The sequence below is a fragment of the Varanus komodoensis genome, unplaced genomic scaffold (genome assembly GCF_004798865.1).
Source record: "Varanus komodoensis strain SLA01 unplaced genomic scaffold, ASM479886v1 scaffold1, whole genome shotgun sequence".
NCBI classification, from domain to species: Eukaryota; Metazoa; Chordata; class Lepidosauria; order Squamata; family Varanidae; genus Varanus; species Varanus komodoensis.
The window spans coordinates 20496812-20522605 of NW_025335268.1; the positions used below are offsets into that span (position 1 = coordinate 20496812).

General features: G+C 40.6%; 2 protein-coding genes across 14 annotated transcripts in view; one reads left to right on the forward strand and one right to left on the reverse strand.

Moving 5' to 3' along the window:
* The window catches only part of SPAST (spastin), a 45774-nt gene extending 26770 nt beyond the window's left edge, over window positions 1–19004 (reverse strand). For 2 of the 7 annotated variants that reach the window (XM_044419114.1, XM_044418972.1), the window contains exons 1-4: window positions 18331–19002; window positions 15305–15391; window positions 12380–12463; window positions 3878–3973 (exon numbers count right to left, since the gene is read on the reverse strand). In XM_044419114.1, coding sequence (XP_044275049.1) covers window positions 3878–3973; window positions 12380–12463; window positions 15305–15391; window positions 18331–18736 — 673 coding nt within the window. In that variant the 5' untranslated portion in view covers window positions 18737–19002. Of the gene's footprint in view, window positions 1–3877; window positions 3974–12379; window positions 12464–15304; window positions 15392–18330 lie in introns of all 7 variants that reach the window. The other 5 variants (XR_006413642.1, XM_044419055.1, XM_044419129.1 and 2 more) reach the window with 5 other exon arrangements.
* On the forward strand, window positions 18538–24798 carry DPY30 (dpy-30 histone methyltransferase complex regulatory subunit). 7 transcript variants are annotated; one of them, XM_044419165.1, is made up of 6 exons: window positions 19286–19666; window positions 21370–21555; window positions 22192–22295; window positions 22389–22436; window positions 22703–22845; window positions 24571–24798. In XM_044419165.1, exons 3-6 carry the CDS (start codon window positions 22260–22262, stop codon window positions 24641–24643), a joined length of 300 nt encoding a protein of 99 aa, XP_044275100.1. In that variant the 5' UTR covers window positions 19286–19666; window positions 21370–21555; window positions 22192–22259; the 3' UTR covers window positions 24644–24798. The 7 variants fall into 7 exon arrangements, with proteins under 7 accessions (XP_044275130.1, XP_044275122.1, XP_044275093.1 ...); XM_044419195.1 differs by lacking the exons at window positions 19286–19666; window positions 21370–21555 and adding an exon at window positions 18538–18556 and having other exon boundaries at window positions 22239–22295; XM_044419187.1 differs by lacking the exons at window positions 19286–19666; window positions 21370–21555 and adding an exon at window positions 19039–19266 and having other exon boundaries at window positions 22239–22295.
* Window positions 24799–25794: the final 996 nt, after the last annotated feature.

The following is a 25794-nucleotide window of genomic DNA, read 5'->3' on the forward strand; positions in this document are numbered from 1 at the left end:
ATTCCATAGATCCAGCTTTATGTAATACGAAATAAGCCAAGAAGACAACTGGCAAGCAGGAATGTAGCATCACCCCTCCCGCTGCAAATATCCTTTGCACATCCTAAACAATGCAAAAACTTAAAAACTCATCTCATAATGGTACAATAAATAGCACTCATGATACAGCCACACAATAAACAGCAAAACTAAATGTGCAGGCTACTACTGTTGCAACAAGGAAGCTTGAGGTTGATCTGTTAATCTGTGTTTGGCTGGATTCACACTGAAACTGATACCACATGCATTTCAGCTGAATTTTGACTAGACCTCACTGGTTTTACTTCAGTGGTAAACCAGAGAGCAGACTGAGTTTGTGTAAAGGCTTAAGAGCAATTACTATACTTGTAATGCACAAATCTGATTAGCCAAGCCTACCTGTCTCCCCACAATTTAACAGCTACTTCAAGCTTGATATGATCAACAGCAGCCTTCCCCAGCCTGGACCTTCCAAATGCATTTGAGTAAACCCCTATCATTCCCTGGCCAAACATGTGGGCTGGGAATAAGGAGAGTCCATTGCATCTGCAGGATGCCAGTTTGAGGAAGGATCATCAAGAGGATACTGCAGATTCCCCAACAGCAACACTATTTATTCAGACTATTTCCCAGAAGTTTGTTTTAAATACAATCTGATTAAGATATTGCCTTCCCCAAAAGTACAATGAAATTCTACTGAATCTCTGCCAATGCTGGAGCACAGAAATTTCAGCTCTGTTCATTACAAACCAAAATATGTTGGAATGTGTGACAAAGAGACATCAACTCTGAAGGGAGGATTTTTAGGTTCATTAAAGGTTTAAGGCAAAATTTTATTGTTTGGTTGAAGAGCAAAGAGAGAAACCAGAGTAGCAAGGGTAACAGTGGTATCAGGGGAAGATATTCTGGATGTTGTCTAGAAACTAGGTTACAGTTCTCTCCACTGTCTTCTCCAACAGTTAGGTCAGGGTGGTGCAACACGCAGCCCGCAGGCTCCATATGGCCCGTGAAGCCTTGCTCTGAAGCCCTCTTGCAGCTCAGAGCCCTCATCTCCCCCCTCCCCACTGAGTCTGGATTCCAGCGATGAAATGGGCATGACTGTGGCAAGCTCTCGCAAGGCCACTGTCCCATCTCATTCGCTTCTTGAGGCTCAGGAAGAGAGTGGGTCAGGCTGCTGGCCTTGAGTGAGCTCACTCCACCATGCCCCCCCTGCCACTCCAGCTGATGAGCAGAAAGGCCCTCAGGAGGTTTGTGCTATTCAGCAGGAATGGGTGGGGCATGCAGGGCGAATTTGTTGGCTCATGTACAAGAGGCTCAGCATGCCAATTCTGAGAAGGAAGGAGGGGCCGGGGGAGTCCATAAAGGAGGGTCTCTGGGTGGGAGAAACAAGAAAGGAATGGGCACCGCAGAGGATACAATATGGAAATGTAATTCATTGTGCAACCCCCAGGTTTTGAGTCAAAGTCTTCATATAGCCCTCAATGTACAAAAAGTTGGACCACCCTAAGTTAACCTAACTTGTCTTGTTCTCCTTTCCTTCATGAAATAACATTTAAGAAACTGTGCTCACCAAAACATTCAAGTTTATAGTGTACAAGCAAACTGAAGTTACTGATGTTTGCTGTAAAAACATCTATTTTTGAAACAAGGTGTATGTGCACATGGGTGGGTGCTGAATATACTCTGCTGCTGCTGCTATATACCCACAATGGTAGAATGTCTACAGGACAATTGATCATGACAGAGTGCCTATAGCATCATGAGTGATGCATGCACATATATGTGTGTATGTATACTATCTTTTGTGAAAAGACAACATTTTTAAAATAACTTAATGTCTCCACACATTGCTTGAGAAGTAGGGTTTGGTTTTAAAAGAGGTAGAAAGCAATCATGTGCCTACTTTCTCTAAAAAGAAACCTCTGTGCAAGACTGTCCTTCCCTCCCAATGCTTTGCCATTCAAGAACATTTTCTTTCAAAATTTCTCTCAGATAAGAAATTTCCCAAACCAGAGCTGATTTTCATGCAGTCTAGTCAGTGCCCTTACTCCCATTTAGGGATTTTAATAGATGAAGCAGTATAAAACCACAATAAATATTTGAGTTGCAAGGACTAGTGAAAACAGCTGGACTTAAGAGACCAGAAGCGAACGTTTTTCATTTGCAGTGAAATTGCCCTGTTCCTACTTCCCATTATACTTGCACAGTCAGCAAGCTCCTATTACAGCAAGCCTGGAGAACTTCTTGTCCTGCAGATGCTGTTGGACTCAAACTTTCACTAGTACCAGCCAGCATGGCCAATCGTCAGAGATTATGGTAGAGAGAGTCCAACACCCTCAGGAGGATCATATGTCTCCCAACTCCCAAAGATCTAAGTTAGTGCTACTGTACCACTGTGAAAAGTCACACACTGCTGCCCTGCAGCAGGAGTGAGTATAAGGTGGATATAACCTAATAGTAAATCTCTATTGGCAAGGATTTCTGACTCTCAGTTGACAATTTGACAACTTCAGCAACAAAAATTATCTGCCCCAACACACACACTTTTGCCTGTGTTATACAACTGAAATGAAGAAAGGTTAAGACAATCAAGAGCAGATTTTTCTGTGGAAATACTGCAATTCCATCTAGTTTTAATACTCTGAACAAGTTCCTTGATTTGGAATTATTTAATTCTAAGTGTTCAAAGTCTTTTTCACTAGATTTTTGATATTTTGATATTTTGCTTTTTACCAAGTAACCTGGAGCCTGCCTATCCCTGCCTTACAGAAATTATAGCCTTTACCATATGCCAATACTTTAAGGAATACCAGGTATCATAACAGAAAAAATGCCTGATGCAGAAATAGGGCCAGGTACTATTTCAACTGTTTTCAAACAATGAGTACAGTGCATCTTATTAAACCAGCCAAAGGTAGTATACCATTCTCAAATGAAGCAAAAGAGGATATTTCTGCCCCAAAACTAACAAGCCCAGGAGTTTTTTTTAAAATTTAGACCCTAACTTAGGAGAGTTAAAAAAATCAAATATACCAGATTTCTTAAGCAAACATATCAATAAAATTCCATGTTTCTGCTTTTATCATAGTTTGCACGCTGACAGTAATTGTATAGTTTATCTGAAAGCATCAGTGTAAAAATGACTAAAGTGACAAATTACAAAGTTAACAGGAATTTGTGATTGAGAAGATCCCTAACTTTTACCTAAATCAGATTACTAAACAGATAATTCATATCATACAGGGACTTAAGCTTTCCTTTAATATTCAGAGCATGCTTTAAGAATGTTAGGTGACAATTTCTCTACATAAATTGTCTTTTGAGATAATCTCAAACAAGTGCTCCTAGTTAGATCAATAGTTCCCTAAATTAGGTGGCACTTGCTATCATTTTAAGCACACTTTGTGAAAAACAAGGCCAGTAAGCAGTTTTCTCTAGCAGGTATCAACAAAGTATTACTGGGCTGCTTTTAAAAGAGCAAGGAATTTAAATAATCCTTACATCCTCTGCTTTACAACAGCCTATGAAATTTAATTATTTTTCCTGATGTTGCATGTTTTCCCAAACAGCTAAACTGCCTAACGCCTTTAAAAACAGAAATTTCAGCCCAACTGTATTGCCTTTGCAGCTTTTTCATTTTAACATGCAGCAAGTATTAAAGTATATGGAAAGCAGTTTAGCAGGAACACTGTTAAGACAATTTAGAGGATGGAATGCATTTATACAAAGTCTTTAAAAAGAAACATTTGAAAAATAAATTAGGAGCAGGGAATTTAAGCACTGCATATTCTGTTTGTTATATGCTAGATACTGATAGACATCCCTCTAATTAATGAGGTGCTGGTAAAACCAAACCCACCTGACTGGAGATGTCCATTGCGGCATACCAGGTTAGTACTGTCACTATAGACTTCCATTTGCGGCTTGGGGATTTGCTTAACTGCCTGCATCTTCTCTATGCAACAAACAGAAGGGGGGAAGGGACAAATAAAAAACAAAAAATGAACCAATGAAAGTTACGTATACTAATCACACTAAAATGACTTTGCCATAACTCGACTTGATATGGAATAAAGTTACAAAACATATGTCTAGCATTCACAATGTTACGAATTAGAAATGTTTAATAAATGAAGTACTATTTTAATGAAAAAATTGTGAACTGCAATCAAGAGCTGAACTAATAAGAAGGAACAATGAAAGACTAGTGTGGAACTTTTCAGCACCATTTGTGATTATTTAGTATGTTTATTTCAAGAAAAAAAGAGGCATACATTGGAGACAGCCTTTAATAAATCTGTACAGGTTTTAAACAGATTTTAGATTAACCTTTATTAGAAAATATTTATGTATAATTACTCATATATAAAGCACAAATGCCATGACAAAAAAAGTTTCAGCTAATTAAAAGCTGCTTGACAATTTTGTCAATTACGAACAATTATTTCTGGATAGCTTGATACCTTCAGATTATTAATAACTGTGAAATAAATGTAAATACATAATTAAATATTGAAAGTTAAATCTAACATTACAGTAGCAGATATCTCTTAATGCAGAACCTTCTTCCTCTCGCCTCCCAACAACAGCCCTCTGCACCACTGGAAAATCTCCTTCAGAGGGTTAACCAGCCCTCCACAGCAGATTTGACAGATGTGCAGGTGGCTAAGAAAAGAAAAGGGAACTGACCCTGCTTCACTGACAGAAGCAGTTCCATTAGTGGAATGAAACCACTGGCTACAGCAATGGTTGTTTAGTATCAAAAGGATAGAGCATTACAATATGATTAAGCAGATTATGAGTCTGAATAATGAAGCCATTTCACAGGTATGATCATCATGATCCTGAGAAATTCTGCAGCATTTTTCCCTCCATTGCTTACAGAAGTCATTACTGTTTGGAAGTAACTTAAAATCTCTTACTATACTCTTGCACTTTACACAACAATCCTCTGCATGCACACTTACTTGGAATTATCATGACCATTTCTTTTAGAAAGAGAGCCAAACATATATTTTGAGGCACTTTGGATTTAAACACAACTACTTTTTCAATACAAATTTGGATCACAATATTTATTCCAAAATTATCAGTTTGTTACTGCTCAGCACTTACACATTAGGTCTTTCTGCTTTTATTAAGCCTGCTTATATGCTTCCACATAAAGGATTGGTGCAACATATTTTAACTCTACAAGGGCTATATTATATGAAAAACAAATTCAGTTTGTAATAGAAGGGCTAACAATACAGATTCTTACTCAAACTTTTCCTAACATTTTGAACAATGATGGTCATAGTTTAAAGAAGTGGGTTGCTATCATGCCATCCCCTATACATAGCTACCTTTCTCACACTTGCACTGTTACCCAATTGTCTTTATTTTAAAAAGATGGCCTTCTGTAGTAGTACTGGATTATCCATTGAACCTCAAAAAGTCACATGTGTATGAAAAAACCACATATGCTGCTGTATTATTCCAAGTATGAGAGATTTACACTGAAACATGGAGCCAGTTATTTCCAAACAATGAGCGCAATTTAAATTTCTCAAGACTCATTTGCTATTCATTTTCTTACTAATCTCATCCTCCATCAAGCAGATACAGCCCTTCCTACATCTATGGAGGCTATAAGCTAGCTAGATCCACTGTTGACAATTGATAAGGAATATCAATCTGATAAGGAATATCTCACCAGTGCTTAAGAGCATCCCACCAAGCTTCCAGTCAACCTACAATTCAAAGCCCTGGTGCTTGCCTTTAAAACTTGAAATCATCCTCATCATCTCCTCCACAGCACCCTACAGCTGGAGGGTTCTGGCCAGATCACAGTTCAATTTAAGCAGCTTGCTACCTTGATTCTTGAGGGAATATCTTCTTTTCCCACAAGCTAACCATATACAAGCAAGAATGATTTTGTAAATTTAATAAATAAATATTTATTAGAGGCCATTAGTGGTGACTACAGAGAACAAGACTTTTTTGTGGGGGGGGGGGTCTGGTGTCATGCTTATGAAACTATCACCAGAGAAAACTGCATGGTGCCTACTATATTTTAGGTAACAGGCAAATATCTTTTTGTGACTTAGGCTATTACTCTCTCATGTGGTTTAGGCTATTAATCTCTCCCTACTTTTTAGCATTGCCTTTTCTGTTTTTATTGTGCTTTTATTAGCTTTTGTAAACATCCACTGACATTTTGAATGGAAGGGCCAACAATTTTTTTTTAAATAATGCATGTCTTTATTCACAAGAGTTTTGGATCCTCTTGATTCTCAATTTTCATTCATGAGTGATTCCAAATAAAGTATCCTTTTCCTAAATAGACCAGAAATTTCAAGTGTTCTGTTGAGGTGAGGGGAGGAATCCTCTTGCTAATCTTCAATATGCAATGATTGCATCTGATTCCCCCAAGGGGTGATACAGGTGATCTCAGCCATCTCTTTAATATTAGAGTCTTATAATGAATAAGAAAAAGTTGATAAAAACAAAACCACATTTCACAGTTTGAGGACCTATCAGAAGAAGAATATTCGTTATCAGCCTCAGCATTTCCGCAGTTAATTGTGAAATAAAAATCAGTTTGAAGCCGTATCAGTAAATTCCTCAAGGCAAAATTAGAGATTTTTTCCCCTATCACAACAAATTTCAGGCAGATGGGGTCTGCTGAATTAAACAAGGGATGTTTTCATATTATGTTTTTTGTTCATCTATACATCATACTGTTATATGATATATAATAGTAACTTTCCTAAAGTCTTATAAGTAAAGCTGCAATATACATTCTAAAAAACACAAGGCATTTCCTCTAAATACAGCACATAATTGTAATTACTGTCTTTCAGGTTTGCATACAACTATGATCTTCAGACTACAAAAGCATGCTTAACTTGAGTAAATCCTATTTAATTCAGTGACTGCATTCATGCAACATATTAAGCCATGGTGGTCTATAAACCACATTAGTTAAGCATGCTGTCTGAACCCAGTGCCCTTTCCACAATGTGTTTCATAAACTACCCCAAATAGCCATGGCTTATTGCAGAGTTTTAATAGACCCATCAATGCTTATTGTTTTGTATAAATCCAAACAACAAAATCACCCACAGTAAAGTCAAAAAGCAAAAGAGCCTCCTGCAAAAGTGACAGAAAGGTTTGCCACTCTAGCCAAGGGTCAAGCAGTTGAACTCCTTTCCCAGGCACCCCAAAGAGCCAAACAGCATTTGGAGGCAGTTGGGAAACGCTTCCCTCCACTATTCCCTGCACTCATAGTGAACCATTTAGCAGTTGCAGCTTGAAGATTTTGCCACTTGAATTGGACCACTCATATATACAGAGACAGCTTATGTTAATATAACACATACTACAGCTATGCAACTTTTCATTCTTGCAAAATCCTCTTTGAAAGAAGTGGTAACATATTGTCATGTCCATCAAACATGTTTAGGTAAAATAAGTTCTATACCAACCATAAAATGCCAACCTTTTACTTAGGCTTAAATGCATCAGAAATACTTATTTTTGCAACGTTTAGTAAACTTTGGTCTAAAACAGGTATAACCTGTAGTTATTACTATTACTATTATTATTATTTAAAACATTTCTATGCTGCCCCCATCGCAACAAAGCCTCGGGGCGGCTCACAACATTCATTAAAAAAAAATACAATTAATAATTTAAAAACTGGTACCATCTCGGCTATATATATTAAAATCTATAAATACAATAATAATAAATTAACAGTTAAACTAACTTTTAAATAAAAGTCTTCACCTGGCGCCGAAAAGCAAATAATGACGGTACCAGGCGGACCTCTCTGGGAAGCGTATTCCATAGGTGGGGCGCCACCACAGAGAAGTTGTGTGCATATATCTCAAACAAAAAGCGGTATCAGGAGATCACAGATGAATGGAAGCATGGTTTGGTGGGGTGAGGGAAAGGCTGCTTACTGCTTCCTCCCTCTGGGCATTTTTCTGCTCCAGATCAGTACAGCTAGAGGAAAGTGTTGTAATTCTAAGCAAAAAAGGGGAAGCTTTAAACAGTCCCTCCAAATGCTCTATCTCCACTCAAATCTGTAGCCACAGGAGGCTGCATTTGGTTATAGCAGAGTCCTCAACCTTTATGGCCCATGGGCACATTTGGAAATAGGAGATACTGTCATGGACACAACAAAATGGCTGCAATAGGGAACATGGCTAGGAAATTTGGGGAATGTACAAACAGTTTTAAATAATTATATTTTATGGGTAACTCTAATTTACTAGAAAGGACACTTAAGTCACATTTATTTATTTCAAAATAAAGCCCAAATGTAAGTGGGAAACAAATTTCATACAAAATGCACAAGTCTTGAGTCTTACTGCCAGATGCTATGCATGTTTGCTTGTAAGTAAGCACCACTGTGCTCATTGTAATATACTCCACAGTAGATAAGTCTGGCTAGAATTGTAGCCTTTTCACTAGTGTAAAAATTGACACACTAGTAACACCGAAGAGCAATTTGCCCCTTGTGTTTCACTTCTAGTTGTAGACACAAGTCTCAATTCCAGATATACCATATTAGGAGTGGAAATCATTATTTGCAATATCTTCATTTAAAGCAACTGATTACAGGTTTTGAAGTTTTTTGATCAGCAATATCAGGCCTCCTATTCTCTTCCCTGCTCCCTAGCTTTAATAGTCGGATTTGGGTGGATTTTCCAAAATACAATATATGATTTGATTTCCTAAAATTTAAATGCCACATAAAATTGCAAAAGTTATGTAAGAAGCCTGCTACAGAAAAGTACAGCCTCTACTTATAGTTTATTAATATATTGTATAAATCTACAGGGAACTTTAAGAGTAACACGAGTAACGACAGGTCCTGGTCTTGTAGACCATACAATCCCAGTGCAGACACTGAGAAAAGGAGGGGAGGGCAAGAAAGTGAGAAGAGAGTTAGGCAGACAGTAAGTTACTCTTGGGTTTGTTTCAATTGTGACAAACCAAATACTTCAAACAAGAGCCACAGGATGAAGAATTAGAGATTTGGCAGCTCAAGGAAGGGGAAATTAACTACACTTCCGCAAACATATATACACCCAGGACTCTTCAAGTTTTTCAGCAGGGGAAAAAAAAGAAATTTGGGGAAGCACTGAAAAAATACTAGTATTTCTTTTGTTGGAACAAGATTTTTTTAAAAATGTGTAAGGTTTTACTGACCCAAACTGTGTAATATGAAATTGTCTATGTAATTTTAGATAATTATTAGCTATATTGTGGATTTCTCTATCTGGAAAATAAAATTCATCTAGAAAGGGGCAGACAGTGTGCTCCCCACCTTTTGGTGCACCTTCTTTTGCCACTTTACCCTCTTTAACAGTGTTTTTCAATTAACAGCTAGGTAATTGGTCCCTGCCAAATGTGTGCAAATTAGCCTAAGATTAGTCTTTTTTGTCACTATTCAGGTATGTTAACTATTCTCAGCTCTCTTTGACTGCTGAAACATATAAGACTATTGACCAGGTAAGTCTACACATATTGGACAACCATATGAGAGCTTGTTAAGGACCAACAAACAAACAAACAAACAAACAAACAAACAGAGACCAACCAAAAGGGACAGGGAGCAGGTAAGATTATTTCTACTGCTAAGGACACTGAAATACCAACTGAAGGACTTGAGGGGGCAGAGGGGGAGAACATGTGAACCTGGGAAACATTCATGAATTGCAATTCTATAACATCTTAGCTCCTTCAAACTCAAGAGAAACTAAACTGAAAAGTGATATAAATGTTACTTGCTGGAAACCATTATAAATTAAAGCTGTATTGCAAATGTATTGTCAGTTTCCTAAAAATGTGCTGTTCCTTCACCAGTACTTCACAAAGTGAAATAACCATGTGAGCAATTCCTCCCTCCCATGCAGGTATTCCGTTGTGCCCATTCCCCTGCCTAGCAAATGAAGAGGAATTTCTGAACTTAAACTATATAATAGTATCCTTCTAAGTGTGGTACCTACATTGTGTAATCTGAATCATAAACCAAAGTAAAGAAAAGCTGGACTTTTTAGTGGCATCACAGAATGATGCTAGTACATTCATTCCAACACAGTGTAAATTAGTTTAGCAACTGCTACCTACTATTATTTTCCTTTGCATGAAGTATAAGGCGGTTTAAAAGATCACTGGGGAAACTCTAATCCACAAGATTCTGGGAAGGCTGTGCAGCTCAGTGCTTCACCTGTCCAATATGCAGCATGGGAAGGCACAGGGTGGGTGAATTTGGCTGTAACTGAGCTTTAAAATAGAGCAGCAGGTCTCCCAAGAGTAGGCCCAGTTAAAACTTTGCTTGATCCACATCCTATCCAATTGTGAAGGGGGCATAGTAGGGAAAACAGACACAGCATGAGTACAATACCTCTCCAAAGTACCTGCTCTATCCCTTCCATGTTAGCATCATCCCCACCTACTCTGGGCTATGACCACACCCACAGCAACCATACAGCCTACAAAGGACTTCCCCAGGGGCAATCTGGAGACACAGTAAGTTCCCCACTCCAGCTTTAAAAGACACCCATTTATGTGCATCTTTGCTTTTGATGATTCTACAGCTACTGTCAATCACAAGCAAACAGTCCTTCCCTATACAGTGGCACCTTAGCTCACGAACTTAATCCATTCCAGGACTCTGGTCGTGACCCAAAATGGTTGTGAGCCAAGTTAAATTTCCCCATAAGGTTCAATGTAAATAAGGTTAATCCGTTCTGTAACTATTTCTTAAACCAGAAAAATGTGAAGCAAAGTGACAAAGAACAAAGATCACAGCCATCTCCCCCCACTCAAGCATGAGCGCAGCCATCTCCCCACCCCCACCCCAAGCACGAGTGCGGCCATCTCCCCGCCCCCCCCCCCCGCACAACCACAATCGTGCCCGTCATCCCTGCATGCACCCCTCATCCCAGTGCGCTGGGGGGGGTTGATGCGGCATGATCACGGGTGCGCTGGGGGAGGGAGAGATGGGTACAAACAGGGCGTGCTGTGGGGAGAGACGGGCATGAACACGGGCACACTGGGGGGGAGAGAAGGGTGCGATTGTGCTGGGGGGAAGATGTCCGTGACTGCGGTTGCGCTCCTGCAGGAAAGACAGGCACAATCACCGGCACACTCCTGCAGGAAAGATGGGTGCGATCTCGGCCATCTCCCCCCACCCCCAGCACGATCGTGGCCATCTCCCCACTCAGGGGGGAAAGGGAGATGGCCACGATCATGGTCGCCACTCAGTGCGGAGTTCGCAACCTTTTATAACGTTTTTGTTCACAACCCGATATGATTGTGAACCGAAGCATTCGTGAACCGAGGCACCACGGTATAAAGCCCTAGTTTTTAATTAAAACTCCAAGCAATTTATGATGCTTCATTGATATGCCTGATTTATATTTTGAATGCTTTGAGATTTTATTTATTAGATTTACATTCCACATTTTATTTTTTTGAAGAACTCAAGGCAGCTTACATTATTCATCTCCTCCTGCTGTCAATTTTATTCCCACAACAACAACCCTGTGAGGTAGGTTGGGCTGAGAGTCTGTGACTAGCCCAAAGTTATCCAGTAGGCTCCATGGTGGAGTGTGGACAAGAACCGGTCCCAGTCCTGCAGTCTTAAGCATGACACCACACTGGCTCTCTAATTGCCATAGAACTCTTTTATGGCTTCCACTGCTAAAATTTCCCTTTAGGTTACCCTCCATTAAGGTTTAGAAAAGTTTTACAGCTCCCAGGATCCCTCAACCAACATAGGGAATGCTGAGGTTTGCAGGAATTTTTTCAGTCTAAGCATGCATAAGGTTACACCTTAATGGTTCTTAAGTAAAACTCCCTTAACCTTTGCATAGAGCAGCGGTCCTCAAACTTTTTCAATAGGGGGCCAGTTGAAAGGCTCCATCTCTGAGTGAGCAAGCCACCGCCTCCCTGCCCACGCAGCAGGTGTGCACGCGAGTGGCAACGCGGGCCGGAATGATGGCCATGGCGGGCCAGATCCGTCACGCGGGCCGTAGTTTGAGAAGCCACGGCACAGAGCATGTTGGGCTCCAGTAGCTCCTTCCTACTTTTCTATTTCCTGATCTTTGCACTACTGAGTCTATTTTTTCCCACATCATTTTAAACTATCCCAAAAAAATTCTGTTAATATTCTTCCATATGCCAGTGTGTATACAATGCTCTGTGCAGTTAAAAAAAATCTAATGCTGAGTTGTTCTTTCCAAAACAACAAAGATATAGAAGAGTCTCAAATTATGTCCTCCATCATTAACACAATTATAGTATGCAGCATATAACTATAATTTCTACATTTTTCTATAATGAAAATATTAAGTAGTACCTAACAGTTGCAAACGGTCCTTGGCCATTGCCAAATTTGTCATCATTTTATTCTGGAGACGCCGAGCTCGTTCATAATGATCTCCTTAAAGAGAAAGTTAAATATTCAGGCACACTTAACAACAATTTATGTTCCATATGCTACCAAAAGAATTTGAATTAAATATTGAACTTAAAACCAACTTAACACATAATGCATTTAGAAGTGATAAACCTAACACTTCCATAATGCATGGTTACCTATCGTTACAAGTCTGTGCATGCTCTTCTCTCTTTTGGGACAGTTGCACATATGGGGGAGGATGCAAATGAACACAGTAATAAGACAGCATGTACAAACCAGTTATGTTTCTTTGCTATACGCATATTAATTTGTCTTCTACCTGTATTTCTACTCCCTCTGAACATTTCAAAATGTTCACAAGCAACTATTAATAGTATTAGCATTCTTTCTGAAAACTTATGTATAAAACAACTGAAAGATCCAACCCGAGATAAGTATTTTAAGTCATACTGATTTTCAATAAGAAAGTAAAGAATCTGCTTCTTTAGCACTGGTAGAAATCAGTGATACTTCTAAGTGCTTATATTTGACCACAATAGTCTTGATGAATGTTAGACATTTGCCACCTCACACTTACATACAATTCAAATATATTGGTTTTGCTGCTTTAATAGAAATCTCATGCCCCCAGCACCAAGTTAAACATGAATTTGAAGATTCAATGTTGCTTTTAGGAAAAAAGAAAAAAAAACCCAGCAGCAAAAAATATGAGGCAAAAAAAGGTCTAAACTTTTATTTCTGCCCCATCCTCAGAAAACAGGGACATGAATCATCATGAGAAAAACTCAGTGGAATCACAATCATAACTAAACCAAAACATACAGTCAGTGCAGGGCTGGTGTTAAGGGTGGGCATAGCTTGGCACTTGCCACACTCCAGCAGAGCCCTGAGAAGAAAGCTCTAGTGTTGCGCCTCCTTTTCACCACTGCAACTTGTTTGTATGCCTATCTGGTCGACACAATGGTGCTGGTGAGAAGGAGAAGCAGTACATTTCATTGCTTATTTGCTAACTGACTCTCTGCCTGTCAAACAAGCAAATGAAATAGTTATGATGAGGAAGACAGTGAAAAGGAACAGGAATGGATGACAATGGTGCTGAAAAGACAGACTTACTGAAGAAGATCTACTAAGGATTCTTGCTCAAAGGCCCTCAAAAGGCTTTCTCAGTGGTAGCCTCCAATCTATCGTAAAACCTCCCCACTGTGGCCTGGCCAGCACTGAATTTGTCATCTTTTTAGCTCCAGGTTGAGAATGCCCTCTTTTCTAAGGCTTTTAAAGACTTAATCAGCCATCCAGGGGCTTGAGGGGAATCACCAGGGGAATTTGTTTCACAATTCACTCTTATTTTGTTATTTTGTGCTATTTACAGTTTTTCTTATCTGTTTTTAGCTGTTTCTAACTTTTTAATTTTTTCTGATTTTATGTTTGTGTTTTTATCACCTGTTTTTATGGACTGTATAAACAGCCCAGAGAGCTTTGACTATGGAAACAATATAGAAATAAATTAATAAAAATCTGGAACTAGCACTGGATACACAGTATCCATACAGATGAAGTACTTAACTAAAAACAACGGCAGGAGAGTACACTCACTCTCACCAACCATGAGTGTAGCGCAAATACATAAATACATTGTCCAGTAGAATTGTGCTCATTCTGCTTTTCCTAGACTCATGCACTTTGCTCTTATGAAGGACTAAGACAGAAAAGACATGAAGTCAACCAGCTGGAGAAAGTAGAAAAGGACACCTGGACACTGTAGAGTACTTCTCCCATGCTTTACTTCCTTTTGAGCTTCAGCATGAATGCTAACATATGCAGACTTTTTTATTATCACACAGCTAGTCCACATTTGCAGTGGTTAGGATTGCAATTTAATAGACAGTAGAAAGTGCAGCAGCCTCTCAATGTTCAAAGCAGTTCTTAAAACATGGGCAATTGTGATAATCTAAAATTTAGATAGAGTATTTACATTCTAAATCATAGTTTATGATGGCCCAAACTGGATTTAATGCTGTTTACAGTTCAGGCCTAGATAACCAGGACCATAAACCTATGAAGCCAACTAGGTGATGCTGGGTCAGTCACAGACTCCCAGTCCCACCAACCTCACAGGGCTGTTGCTGTGGGGATAAGATTGAGAGCAGGGAGAGGAGAATGATGTAAGATACTTTGAGTTCTTTGGGAAAAAAGGTGGGATATATAAATAAATAAATAAAGTTGATTCACTGCACTTTACAAACCAGCATCATTCAATTAAGGAATAAAATCAGAATCAGTTTAGGACCCAGTATACCACTCAGATATTCCTTCTTTTACAGACCTGAATCAGCATTAACCAGTATAATTTAAGTTACCACCAGATCCTAAACAGAAACCTAACCTAGAAATTACTATTAGGCCTATCAACTTTTCAAGCAGTCACTGTAGCTGTGCCTTTAACAATAGCTTACTGTATAGACACTGAAAAGGAATGAAGATAATTCCCATGCTGTTGAAAGTCTGAACTTCTGCATATCACACAAAAGGTATAGATATAAGAGCAAGTTAGCATTCCCTCCTTTCTGTCAGTTGGCAATCCTGTTGTCAAATGCATAAAAGTGTCAGCATGTTTCCTTATGGAAACTTTATTTTGTGCAAGAACCTAGGTATATGGCAAGATTTAAACATGCATGCATGCGCGCGCACAGAAAGAGAGAGAGAGAGGGAGAGAGAGGGAGAGGGAGAGAGAGAGAGAGAGAGAGAGATACTAGATAAATATTTTTGCTGAATTGTTTCATTTCCCCCTCTTCCAAACTGTTTTTTTCACTCAAAAATTGCATATTATTCTCAGTTTCGTTCACACCCCACACCACAGCTTACCTTGACCAGTTACTAGAATAGCTATGCCTTTCTCTAGTTCTTCAATCCCTTTTCGGTACCATTCCACAGCTTGTTCCTTTTGTCCTGCTGAGAAAAAAAATGGTTGTGTTCTTTTTATTGTAAAAAACAGGTAATTAGAACTACAAAAGCATACAGAGTTTACATAATTGTGCAGCAATACACAAAATTTACAAGATCTAATCAAGCAACACTCCCAGATACCTTTACAATAAAAAGGTGTTATAACACTCAGGTATTTTGTTATCACTCAGTGGTATTTTACTAAAATACCATTAAAATTTCTCAGTATTAAAGGCAGTTCAACAAACAGCATAAAGCCAAAATATTTGCATGAAAGTCTGCTATACTTCAAGAAATACATATAGTGCTTTTGAGTTGCATGTGCTTCATATACGTTATTTCAGCATTCTGCATAACAGCCCACAAAACCATAAATATGAAGATGTAGAGTTGAGACATATAGTAAATGGACTAAAACTACATAACAAATTCAGTACTAATGTGACATTACAAGAGATGGCATTCATATTCAGAAATCACACTCTGGTGTAACACTACTCTGTCTGCCTTCAATTACTATAAAAGTATTAGCTAGAAAGAGAAAATCTGAAACTTAGCAGGAGATGAGGAGCCAATGAATGTAATGGCTTCTTTTTAGTAAGGTCAGATAAAGCACTTATAGAGAAGCACCCAGAAATAACAGTAACCAAGTTGGAAGGGACAAAAGGCTGCCCATTCTAGTCCCATACAAGAATAGAAGGCCACCAAGAACCATGAATTTATTTCAGATGTACCACAGAAAAGCACATGCAACACAAATAACTCCAAATGGCTCAAGCACATCAAGCCACAAGATAAAGGGAGAAAAACATAACCATGCAGGGTATGGTTGGTTATCCTGTGAATGTCCAAGCAATCAGATATAGAACTAAGCAAACCACATTAAAAGATGCTTCATAAGAAAACTAACTTTATGTCAACATGTTAGAGTGGCCTTCCCCAATTTAGTGCCCTCCAAATATTTTGGATTTCAACAGCTACCAGCTCCAACCAGCATGGCCAATAGTCAGGAATCCCAGAAGATGTAGTACAAAATATCTGGAAGGCAGTGGAATGAGGACCACAATGTTAGGGTGTCATCCTTGGGTTGGACAGTTGCAGATTCAAATCCCAGTCAGCCATGAAGCTGGGACAGGACTACCTTGCACAGACACAATCTCTCAACCTAACCAACCTCATAGGGGGGCTGTAAATATCAAATGGGCAGGGGGAGGAACTATAAGACTGTCTTCAATTTCTTGGAGAAAAGGCAAGATAGAAAATGTATTTATAATTAACTGGGACAAATATTTAAGTTCATTTGTGGCGGCACACAACTGTGTGGCTATAGCAGAAACAACATGTATTTCATTTGTTTATCCATTTCTGTTTGCAAGATTCTTATTCCCCAGTGACTCTTAAAAATAGCAATAACTATTCTTGTTTTGTTGGTAGTCTAATGCTAAAATATGTATTCAGAAATAAACAACACTGTGTGGCGACAGAGGACAAGGTTTGTATTAAAAGGACCCATGTTCAATATTTGGCATGTCCAATTAAAAGAAGCATTGGTAGCAAGGCTGAGACATACCACAGTACTATATAAGATAACTTAAGGCTTAAATCAGATTCACTTAATGTATTTTATTTATTTATTTAAATTACGTGTACCCCATCCACCACTTTGATGTCTCGAGACCCTTACAACAAATGTAATTTCATGTAAATCTGATTTAAAGATTTAAATCAGGGTGGTTTTTTTAATCACTGACATTTGTCCTCCCTGCAACACATTCATACTGTGCAGTTTTGGCTGGAGACATTTAAAAGAGTTTTGAATGTATACACCATTTTTACAACCAAGATTTTAGATACCAAGATTGATCTTTGACCCAGGGTACCACAGTCAACAAACACGAAACTACGTTTGTAGGCTGTCAGCACATGTGTACAATTTTGTAATTTTGAACTTAGTTCAGATGGTGTCTAGTAAGTCTATTAACTCCTTACTTGACTGTATTAGCCCAACAGTAACAAAATGGGTCCATTCCAGATAGCTTGCTTATATATTCTACAGGTATTATTTTTCTTCCTTCATTTGCTAGCCACAGGAGAAAAAAGTCTAATACCTAAGAAATCCGAGTCCAACAGCCAGCATTAAAAAATAACAAAAGAAACCAAGGGGGTTGTATGATGTAACCCCAGAAGTAGAAGCTGAACCAGGAGAACAAAGAGACCAACCGGGTAACACAAAGTCTCTTTCAGATCCACAGCAAAGCCTCCCTCACCCACGGGCTCCACCCACAAGTCCGTTGTGTCAACACACTTCACACATACAAACATTTGGGTTCCGCTTAACAATGAGAAAACACCACCACCAGTCTTGCCTATTTGGAGCCATAAACACTCCTAAATTCACCCCTCCCCATTTTAGCATGCATAATAGCAACCGTTATTTACCGAAATCGAGCTAACATACGCTTTCAAAGGCTGTCTACAGGCACAAGCCCAGCCCAAGCTGGATGGGCACAGAGCTGAAAGGAGCAGCCGAAAGAGCAGCCGCTTTTTGCTATCCGGCCACCTGCACTGCGAGTGCAAGTAAGTGGCTGAAGCAGAGAAGCAGCGACGAGCCAGGCGCGAGGGGCTAACAACGGGGACGGCTCCAGCCGCCTCGGTCGTGACCCGTCAATGCAAAACCGAGTTTAAAAAGCGCTTAACACGAATGAAGGCACACCAAGCCTACGTGGCGAGCTGGCCAGCGTGAGGCTGGCAAGCAATGCTAGCCTAACTTACGTCCTATTCAGTTCAACTGAAGTAGGTCCAACGCCGAAGAGCACCGGGAGGTTTCTTCACCTAAACGGCGGAGTCTTGCTTGCTACCCACGCGGCCATTTCCCCTTCCCTGCTTGTCTCTACCTAGCTCTTCCGCCTTCCCAGCTGCTCGGCGTCCGCTTCGCCGATACTTACCCGCCTCGTCTTCATCGATGCGCAGCGCCGTGGAGATGCACTCGAAGGCGCGCTTGTGACAGGCTCGCACTTGCTCGGGAGCATCCCCGGCAGCCCCGGCCCTGCTGGTGCCTTTGGCGGCTGCCATGAGCGCTCTGCCACGAGAGAGGCGCTCGCACAGCCAAGCGAAGAGCAGCCCGAGCTGGAAGGCGAGGAACCGAAGCAGCGCGAAGACGGCGAAGAGCGGGTACGAGAAGTAGTAGAGGTTGCGCTTGTGAGGGGAGGCCACCGCCGCCTGCTGCTGGTGCTGGACGGAGGGAGCCGGGCCGGCCGCGGAGGAGGGCGAAGGGGAGGCCCCGGCGGCCCGGGTCGGGGAGCTGGAGGCGGCTAAGCCCTTTTTCTTCCCTCTCCCGCCCGGAGAATTCATTCACCACCGCCCTCGCCATAACCCGCTGCCAGGGACTGACAACCACCAGCAGCGCCGGCCTGCCATAGCAGAGGCTACGCCCCTTTCCCCCAGCTCCGCAATCGCGCGCGCGCAAGAAAATCTACGCAGCGACCCTTCCTGAATAAAGAGCACCGTAATGGTCTTTCGGGGGTTGGAGCGCTATTGTTAAGTTGCGCCTGCGCGAACGACACAAGCGACAATAGGGGGCGAGGTCGAAAGAACAGGCAGTAGGAAGCGAGAGGCGACCCGAAAACTGCCAATCCCATCGTGCAAAGCTTCTCTTAGAACCATTAACGGAGGAGCTGATTGGCCAGTGTTGGGAAAGCTATTCACTTGCCAAATGCTGCCCAATTTGTATGGAAGCAATGTATTCTGGGCAATTTAGTCAACAGGGAACGTATCGTGTAATGGGAGTTAGCGTTTCTTTCCTCTCCTTTTTGTCACGTGTCGGAACGTCAGACCTGGAAAAAAAGGCTGTTTGGTAGCATTTTGCTGCCTCCTGCAATTGGGTGAGCTGCCTGATGCATGTCACGAATTGTTTATCAAAATTATTAACCGTATCGAACGTCGTTTAACTTAATATATATAGGCATGTTTTAAAGTAAACAAGTTTAGGATTTTAGTGGCTTAAAGCCTGACCATCAGGCTTGTTGTTTTCGTTTCCTTCGCTTAACGAGAGACCCATATTCTAAGATCAAATGGGTGAGATTTTTCTCTTGCTGTAAAAGTTGAATGAACACCTAGGGGTTTTTTTTATATTTAAATCCTGCCTTTAATATAGCTGCCAATTAAGTATACATGCCATATCCTTGATGGCTAATCCGTGAAAGCTTATTGCTGTTAGTAGTCAGGCTTCTGCAAAACTTTTTTGCTGCTATAGACTCCAATGGCTGGCCCTCTGGAATTGAGGTAAGACTAATACACTAAGTGTGTTTTTGTAAACCAGAATCTAGCCTTTAATAACTGTTCGTTAAATGTGCATGAGACAACTATATGCCTGCTGATTCCAGGAAATAAATATCATAGAACATATAAATACACCACACCACATTTTGCTGTAAACTATATTTTAGAAGGACATTCACTATGAATTACTACTAGAACAACATTTAGATGCAATATATTAGCATATCCCTGAAAATTGATATGTACTAGCAGAAATTTTGGTTACATATTAACATTTCAAAACACAAAGATGTTTGAAATAATGGGCATCAGTTATGTTTAAGGAAATAGAATGACATTAAGAGACATCTTGTCTGCCGTATGACACTTGTGTTTTGGAAGAAAGGATCAATTCTTCAACTATCTAGGAGCCCTTTTCCTTATGTCAATGTTATTTTTATGACTGTTGCAGCAAACAATGCACTGACACTTCCCAAAACAATTTCAGAGAATATGTGATACAAAGTAACCTAAAGGACACGCCCAGTAAAATCATATATGTATGCGCTCAGAAATAAGCCCAGCTTTGTTCAGTGGCACTTATTCTCAGGTATCACTGCTTTAGAAGAATTATTCTCACATTGGCAGTTCTCCTGTCCTGCATCAGCTCTCATAATGAAAATACACATCTTCTGCATTAGCCCCACCCATGCTGCCTGCAGGATACTGGGAGTTGTACCCCAACTAATCTCTGGAAGGCACCAGGTCCAGCAAGGCTATCCTGCATTACAGCCCCTCTGAGGTGATGCATGGCTATAAGGTTATACATTTGTGCCCTCTGCCTTCCAGGAAGAACATCTCAACAAGAGAAAGAGCAGCTTGGCCTAAGCCATAGGTTAGCAGAGCAGTGCATAGAGTTATGCTTCCGCCTCCCTGCTGGAAAGAATTCCCCTCCAACTCCCAGTAGTCCTTGGAGGGGAAGCATCATCTGGCCCCATCCATCCACCAGAGGACTAAGGGCCACTGCTTTTGTGTTGGAGTCTGTATTATTACAACCCATTACAACATATTAGAATAATCAGATTGAAAGGCACAGTGAAATTGAGACTGGATAAACCGTGAACCTCAGATGTTGGACCTTAATCCCTGACTATTGGGCTTGCTGGCTGGTATATTGGGAATTGAACTTTAACAACCCACCTCTGGCATAAATCTACAAAATAATTTAGGGCACAATCCCATACATGTTGACAGGACAAAGTCCTACAACTCCCAGCATTGTTAAGGTTGCATAAAATAGCTCCCTATACAGATACAACGATGCCTAAATTAGAACAAGACACATCCAAAAGCCAAAACCCTAACCCTGACGAGACATGAGGATCTGTGCTCACCTAGTTTTTCCCACCCAGTTTGATTATCGGATCACTGAAATGATCGACATAAACATTAAAAAAAAGTGAATCGAAGCATCGGGACACATTTCCCATTGAAGCGGTTTTACCGCCCAAGCCTACATGCCGGCTACTGTAAAGCGGAACTGCCCTTCTCCGGAACAACACCTTTAGCATCCCCCTGCTAAGTATGCCTAAGTGGCCCAGCATGCCAAAACTATCCGCAAGGGAGAAAAGCCCAGGTAGCACGTGGAAAAGTGTCTCCTGGCAACCACTTTTCTCCCCCCCCCCCCCAGTGGGCTAATCGAAAGGCTGGCATTCTTGCGCACGCAGGCGCAGTAGCGGCTGAATGCCTCTGGCCCGCGGAGCACGACACTTCTCTCCCGCTCTCATTTACGGCACATCGGTGACCGTAGCTCCCGTTTACGACTCGCCCCGACGGTTGTTTTGTTGGTTGCCCCGCGACTGGTCGGTTCTTGCTCGTGTGGCTTCCGAACTGAGGCTCTTAGCGAAGCGGAGGTGAGTGGGCGAGGCGTGAGTCGAGCGCGGCGGCGGAACGCTCGGCCCTTGCTTTGCAGCCGAAGCCGGTCGGTGTCCCGGGCCTTCGGTTCCCTTGGCGCCTCGGTTTGCCTGCCGAGCTCTCGTCCCATCCCGCTTTCCCGTCTCAGTAGCAAGCTGTGCCGGCTCCGTTAGGCTGGTAGGGTCTGTTGATAGCCAGGCTTCTTAAGCCGCAGCAGGCAAGCTGGCTGCTTTCGCGCGGGAGAGTTGGGTTGCTTGTCCGTCGCAGTGTAGGAAGGGCACATACAGAAGGCTGCAGCCCTGTGTACGCTTACTTGAGATTAAGGCCGGTTGAGATCAGTGAGGCTTGTTTTTGTGCAGAGGTACATAGGTCAGCTTGCTGTAATGGGTGTAATTGAGCCTGATTTCTCCATCAGCTCCAGAAGCACCAGTTTTTCTGATTTTCCTCCCAAGTAAATCTGATAGCAGAAAAGGTCATTTTTAGCAGTTAACCCACATGATCTACTACATCAGGAACGTATAGGTGACAAAAAATCTCTATGAAGAAAATCTGGATGCACACAAAAGATACTTGAAAACCATTTATAGCAATTCCACCAGCTATATTGTAATGTTGACTTCTAATTTTTATTGCAGTTTAATCAGCAATCTTGTGTGTGTGTATTTTTTACCTTGTCCACAAGACTTGATAGCTTCTACACATCATGGACACAGAACAAATTATGGAGGGCCAGCCACAGGTAATGCCAGAAAAATTTCACCATCACCTTCTTTAATGCATCTGGATTTAAAAAAAAAAGATTTTCAATTTCCAATTGTGTGGTGTTCTGCAGGTTCCAGAAAATCCTCATACAGAATATGGTCTTACAGAAAACGTAGAGGTAACTAAAATTATGCTTAAATATTTTTAGTTGTAACTAATTTTATCTTAGCACACTTCCACAGAGTATAATTTGCCTAGATCATTCAGTTGTGAAACTAGCTAAATAAAGTTAGTGAGAAGGGTGTTGAGCAAATCACAAGTTAGGGTAGTCTGCATGGATCTTTAGTCATTATTTTATTAATGTAATTCAGAAATGCAAGTCTTCATATTTTCAAGTAAACACTGGATTGTTATCTTGATATAGTGTATATTTGTATTTTTAAGCGGATAGTAGAAAATGAGAAAGCAAATGCAGAGAAAACATCAAAGCAGAAGGTGGATCTTCAGTCATTACCTACGCGTGCCTATTTGGATCAGACAGTTGTGCCTATTTTGCTACAAGGACTTGCAGTGCTTGCAAAGGAGAGGTGAGATAATATAGGCACTCCTGTAGTCCAGCTTTTTCATTTCAGTGCTAACTTTTTCTCTCTTCATTCATGTGTCTACAGAAGTAGAGTAGTTTCTTCTCTTTTGTAATATTCTCTCCCAAAGCAGGAGGTGGTTGATGTAGACAAACTATGCTTGTGTAAAAAAAAAAAATGTAGCACTTTCCTCTCATTTTTCATGTCCAGCAAGATTCAGGTATTGATTGATTAATAGATTTAGGGTACAATCCTAGCTTGGCTAGCTGAAGGCATGCTAGGGATTGTAGTACTTTTTTGTTTAAATATGCATTTGATTACACTCTTACAATATTTCCCTTTCCTCAGCACAAAAGACTTGTGTAGCATCTTACAATCAATTACACAAAGATAGTCCTTGGCTACAGGCTTACAATCAATAATAGACAAACACATACAAGGAAAAAAGTATGAGAAGAGTGGATTCAGCAGGAATGGCAGAACAGCTCTGGTTGCTCTCTTATCTCATGAGAGTGCAGCAGCCCAATGGAACATGTCCTGGGATTCTTTGAGCCTGTTGCTGCCTCCTTTGCTCCTCCTTTCCCACAGAAAAGTTGATGTCAGGTAGTCTGTAAGAGATAAGGGGAAGAAAGGATTGAATAGGAGCAGGCCCTTACGTTTCTTTTGCATGCTTCCATCTTCCTTGCTCAGAAACTACTGTAGATGTACAAATAAATGTTCATTAGTTGACTAGACAATTTTGAATAAAGGAATCAATCTTCTAGTATTTCCCTGAGTTAAAATAAGAGTGCAGGACAATTGAACAGATGTACAAACATGTCGTTCTTTGCATTTTTAAAATGTAGCCTGTAATAACAGCAGTGGGGAAGCTCTGGCCCATGGGTGGAATCTGACCCACAGCTCTTTTTCATCCAACCAGCAACCTCATGGTCTCATCCTCTGCCTCTGCACATCCAGCACAGAAGCACAGTAGAATGACGGAGGAGCAACAGTGTTTCTGTGCTGGTGAAAGAAGGAGGAGTCCTGGGAAGGAGCTGCTTTTTCTCTGCAACTAGCATGGAAACATAGTGAGCTCTCAGAGGAGGAGCAGAGTGATTATTCGCCTCTTCAGCAGCTCATTGCGCTTCCATGAGTAATGGCTGGTGAGGCAGGGAAACCCCTCCCTCCACAAATTATAACCCAAATGAGCTGCAGGGGGCCTTGCAAAGTCTGACAAAGAAACAGTTGGCAGGAGTGGGGGCACACTAAGCAGGGATACGAATGTGGAGAGCATTCCTGGGCAGTGTACCATGATAACACATGTCAGAATCTCAGAATGAGACAAAGAGGTAGCTGTGCCCACTGCCATTCAAGATCTGTTGGCATGTGGTCCTACATGAAAATATGTCCATGGACAGAAAAGGCTCCCCTGTTCTATAATCAATGGAAGTAGAGAGAAAGCAATAGTAGTATATGAAGCTGAAATTCTGGTACAGGTTTATAAGCCAACAGTTTCACTTAGCCTCTATCCTACATAAGTCAAGTGCTGATTACATAATACATTGAAATAAAACATCAGATTATCTCAAATAATACTCAGAAGTACTTAATCTTTCAAAATTACTGTGTGTGCTGAATTCTAGACCTGAAATTAATTCAATTAAATTATCAGAATTAGGAACACAGCCATTAAAATAACATTTTAGCTGATGGCTATATAAGAATTTACCTTCCTATTATTTTTCTTTTCAGACCACCAAATCCTATTGAATTTCTAGCAGCGTATCTGTTAAAAAATAAGGCACAGTTTGAGGACCGAAATTAATTGCATCTGAAGAGGACCATTTGATTGCTCAGTATATATGCTAAATAAACACAAATCATTGTCTGATGTACAAATCCTACAGAACCAAAAATCTTGTTTATGTACTATTTCTTGAGTCTTTTATTGAATTATTTAATAAAATACCTTACTTTTCATTTGTTACCTTGTTGTAAACAAGCATTTAAGCAAACAGGCCGCCACATTTGCCAGGCACAAACCTTTACATAGTTACTTGTGAGAAGATTCTACTGAGCAAAGGGAAACTTGCTTCTGACTAAACCATGTTTAAGTTTGCTTTTTAAGGAGATGTTTAGCAGAGCATGTTAATCTTGTGTTGCAGAGAATCAGTCAATATCTTAAACTGTTTAAGAGTCATAGAAACATAGTGAGTCAGAAGGGGTCTTCCTGGCATCTAGTCTGACCCCCAGCTCCAGCCGGCTCCACTCATGACATGCCTACCATGTGCATGTCCAGCCTATCCTTGAACATCCTCACCGATGGGGCTTCAACCACCTCCCATGGAAGCCCATTCCATATCCTATGGGTCCTAACTGTCAGGAAGTACTTCCTGGCATCTAACTTGAACCTTATTCCTGAATATTCATTTATGGTATCCAATGTTAAAGAATTGCCTTATGGATTACAACCTATTTTAGTAAAAGTGCTCACCATATAGTCTTGTATACCAGGATATATCAAAATCAAGACTGTTGCAGGTAGTTTTCTGCAGTTATCATTGAGATGTCATAGTATATAATCCAGATAATGTGTACTGATAATAATAGTAATAATATACTGGCCTTTTACAAATGCTCCTGCATGGCCATTGTGATTAGTTGCAGACCCTGTTAAACTGATATGTTTTGGTTTGTTGATTTCATTGAGGTTAAAGATGTTTTCAGTTAAAACACTTTAGTTAATGGGTACAAGCATTGCTAGCAAATGTGGTTTATCACACTGCAGCCTTCTCAAGCTGTGATGACTCATGCAGAAGAGGACCATAGCTCAGACATGAAATCAAATATTTCTCAGGTAGATGCCTCCTCAGTTCTGTTTCTGACATCTCTGCTTAAAAGGACTGTGTAGCCAGATTAAGACAGACCTCGGCTTGAGGCCTTCAAGACATATAAGGCTGCTTCATAATGCATATT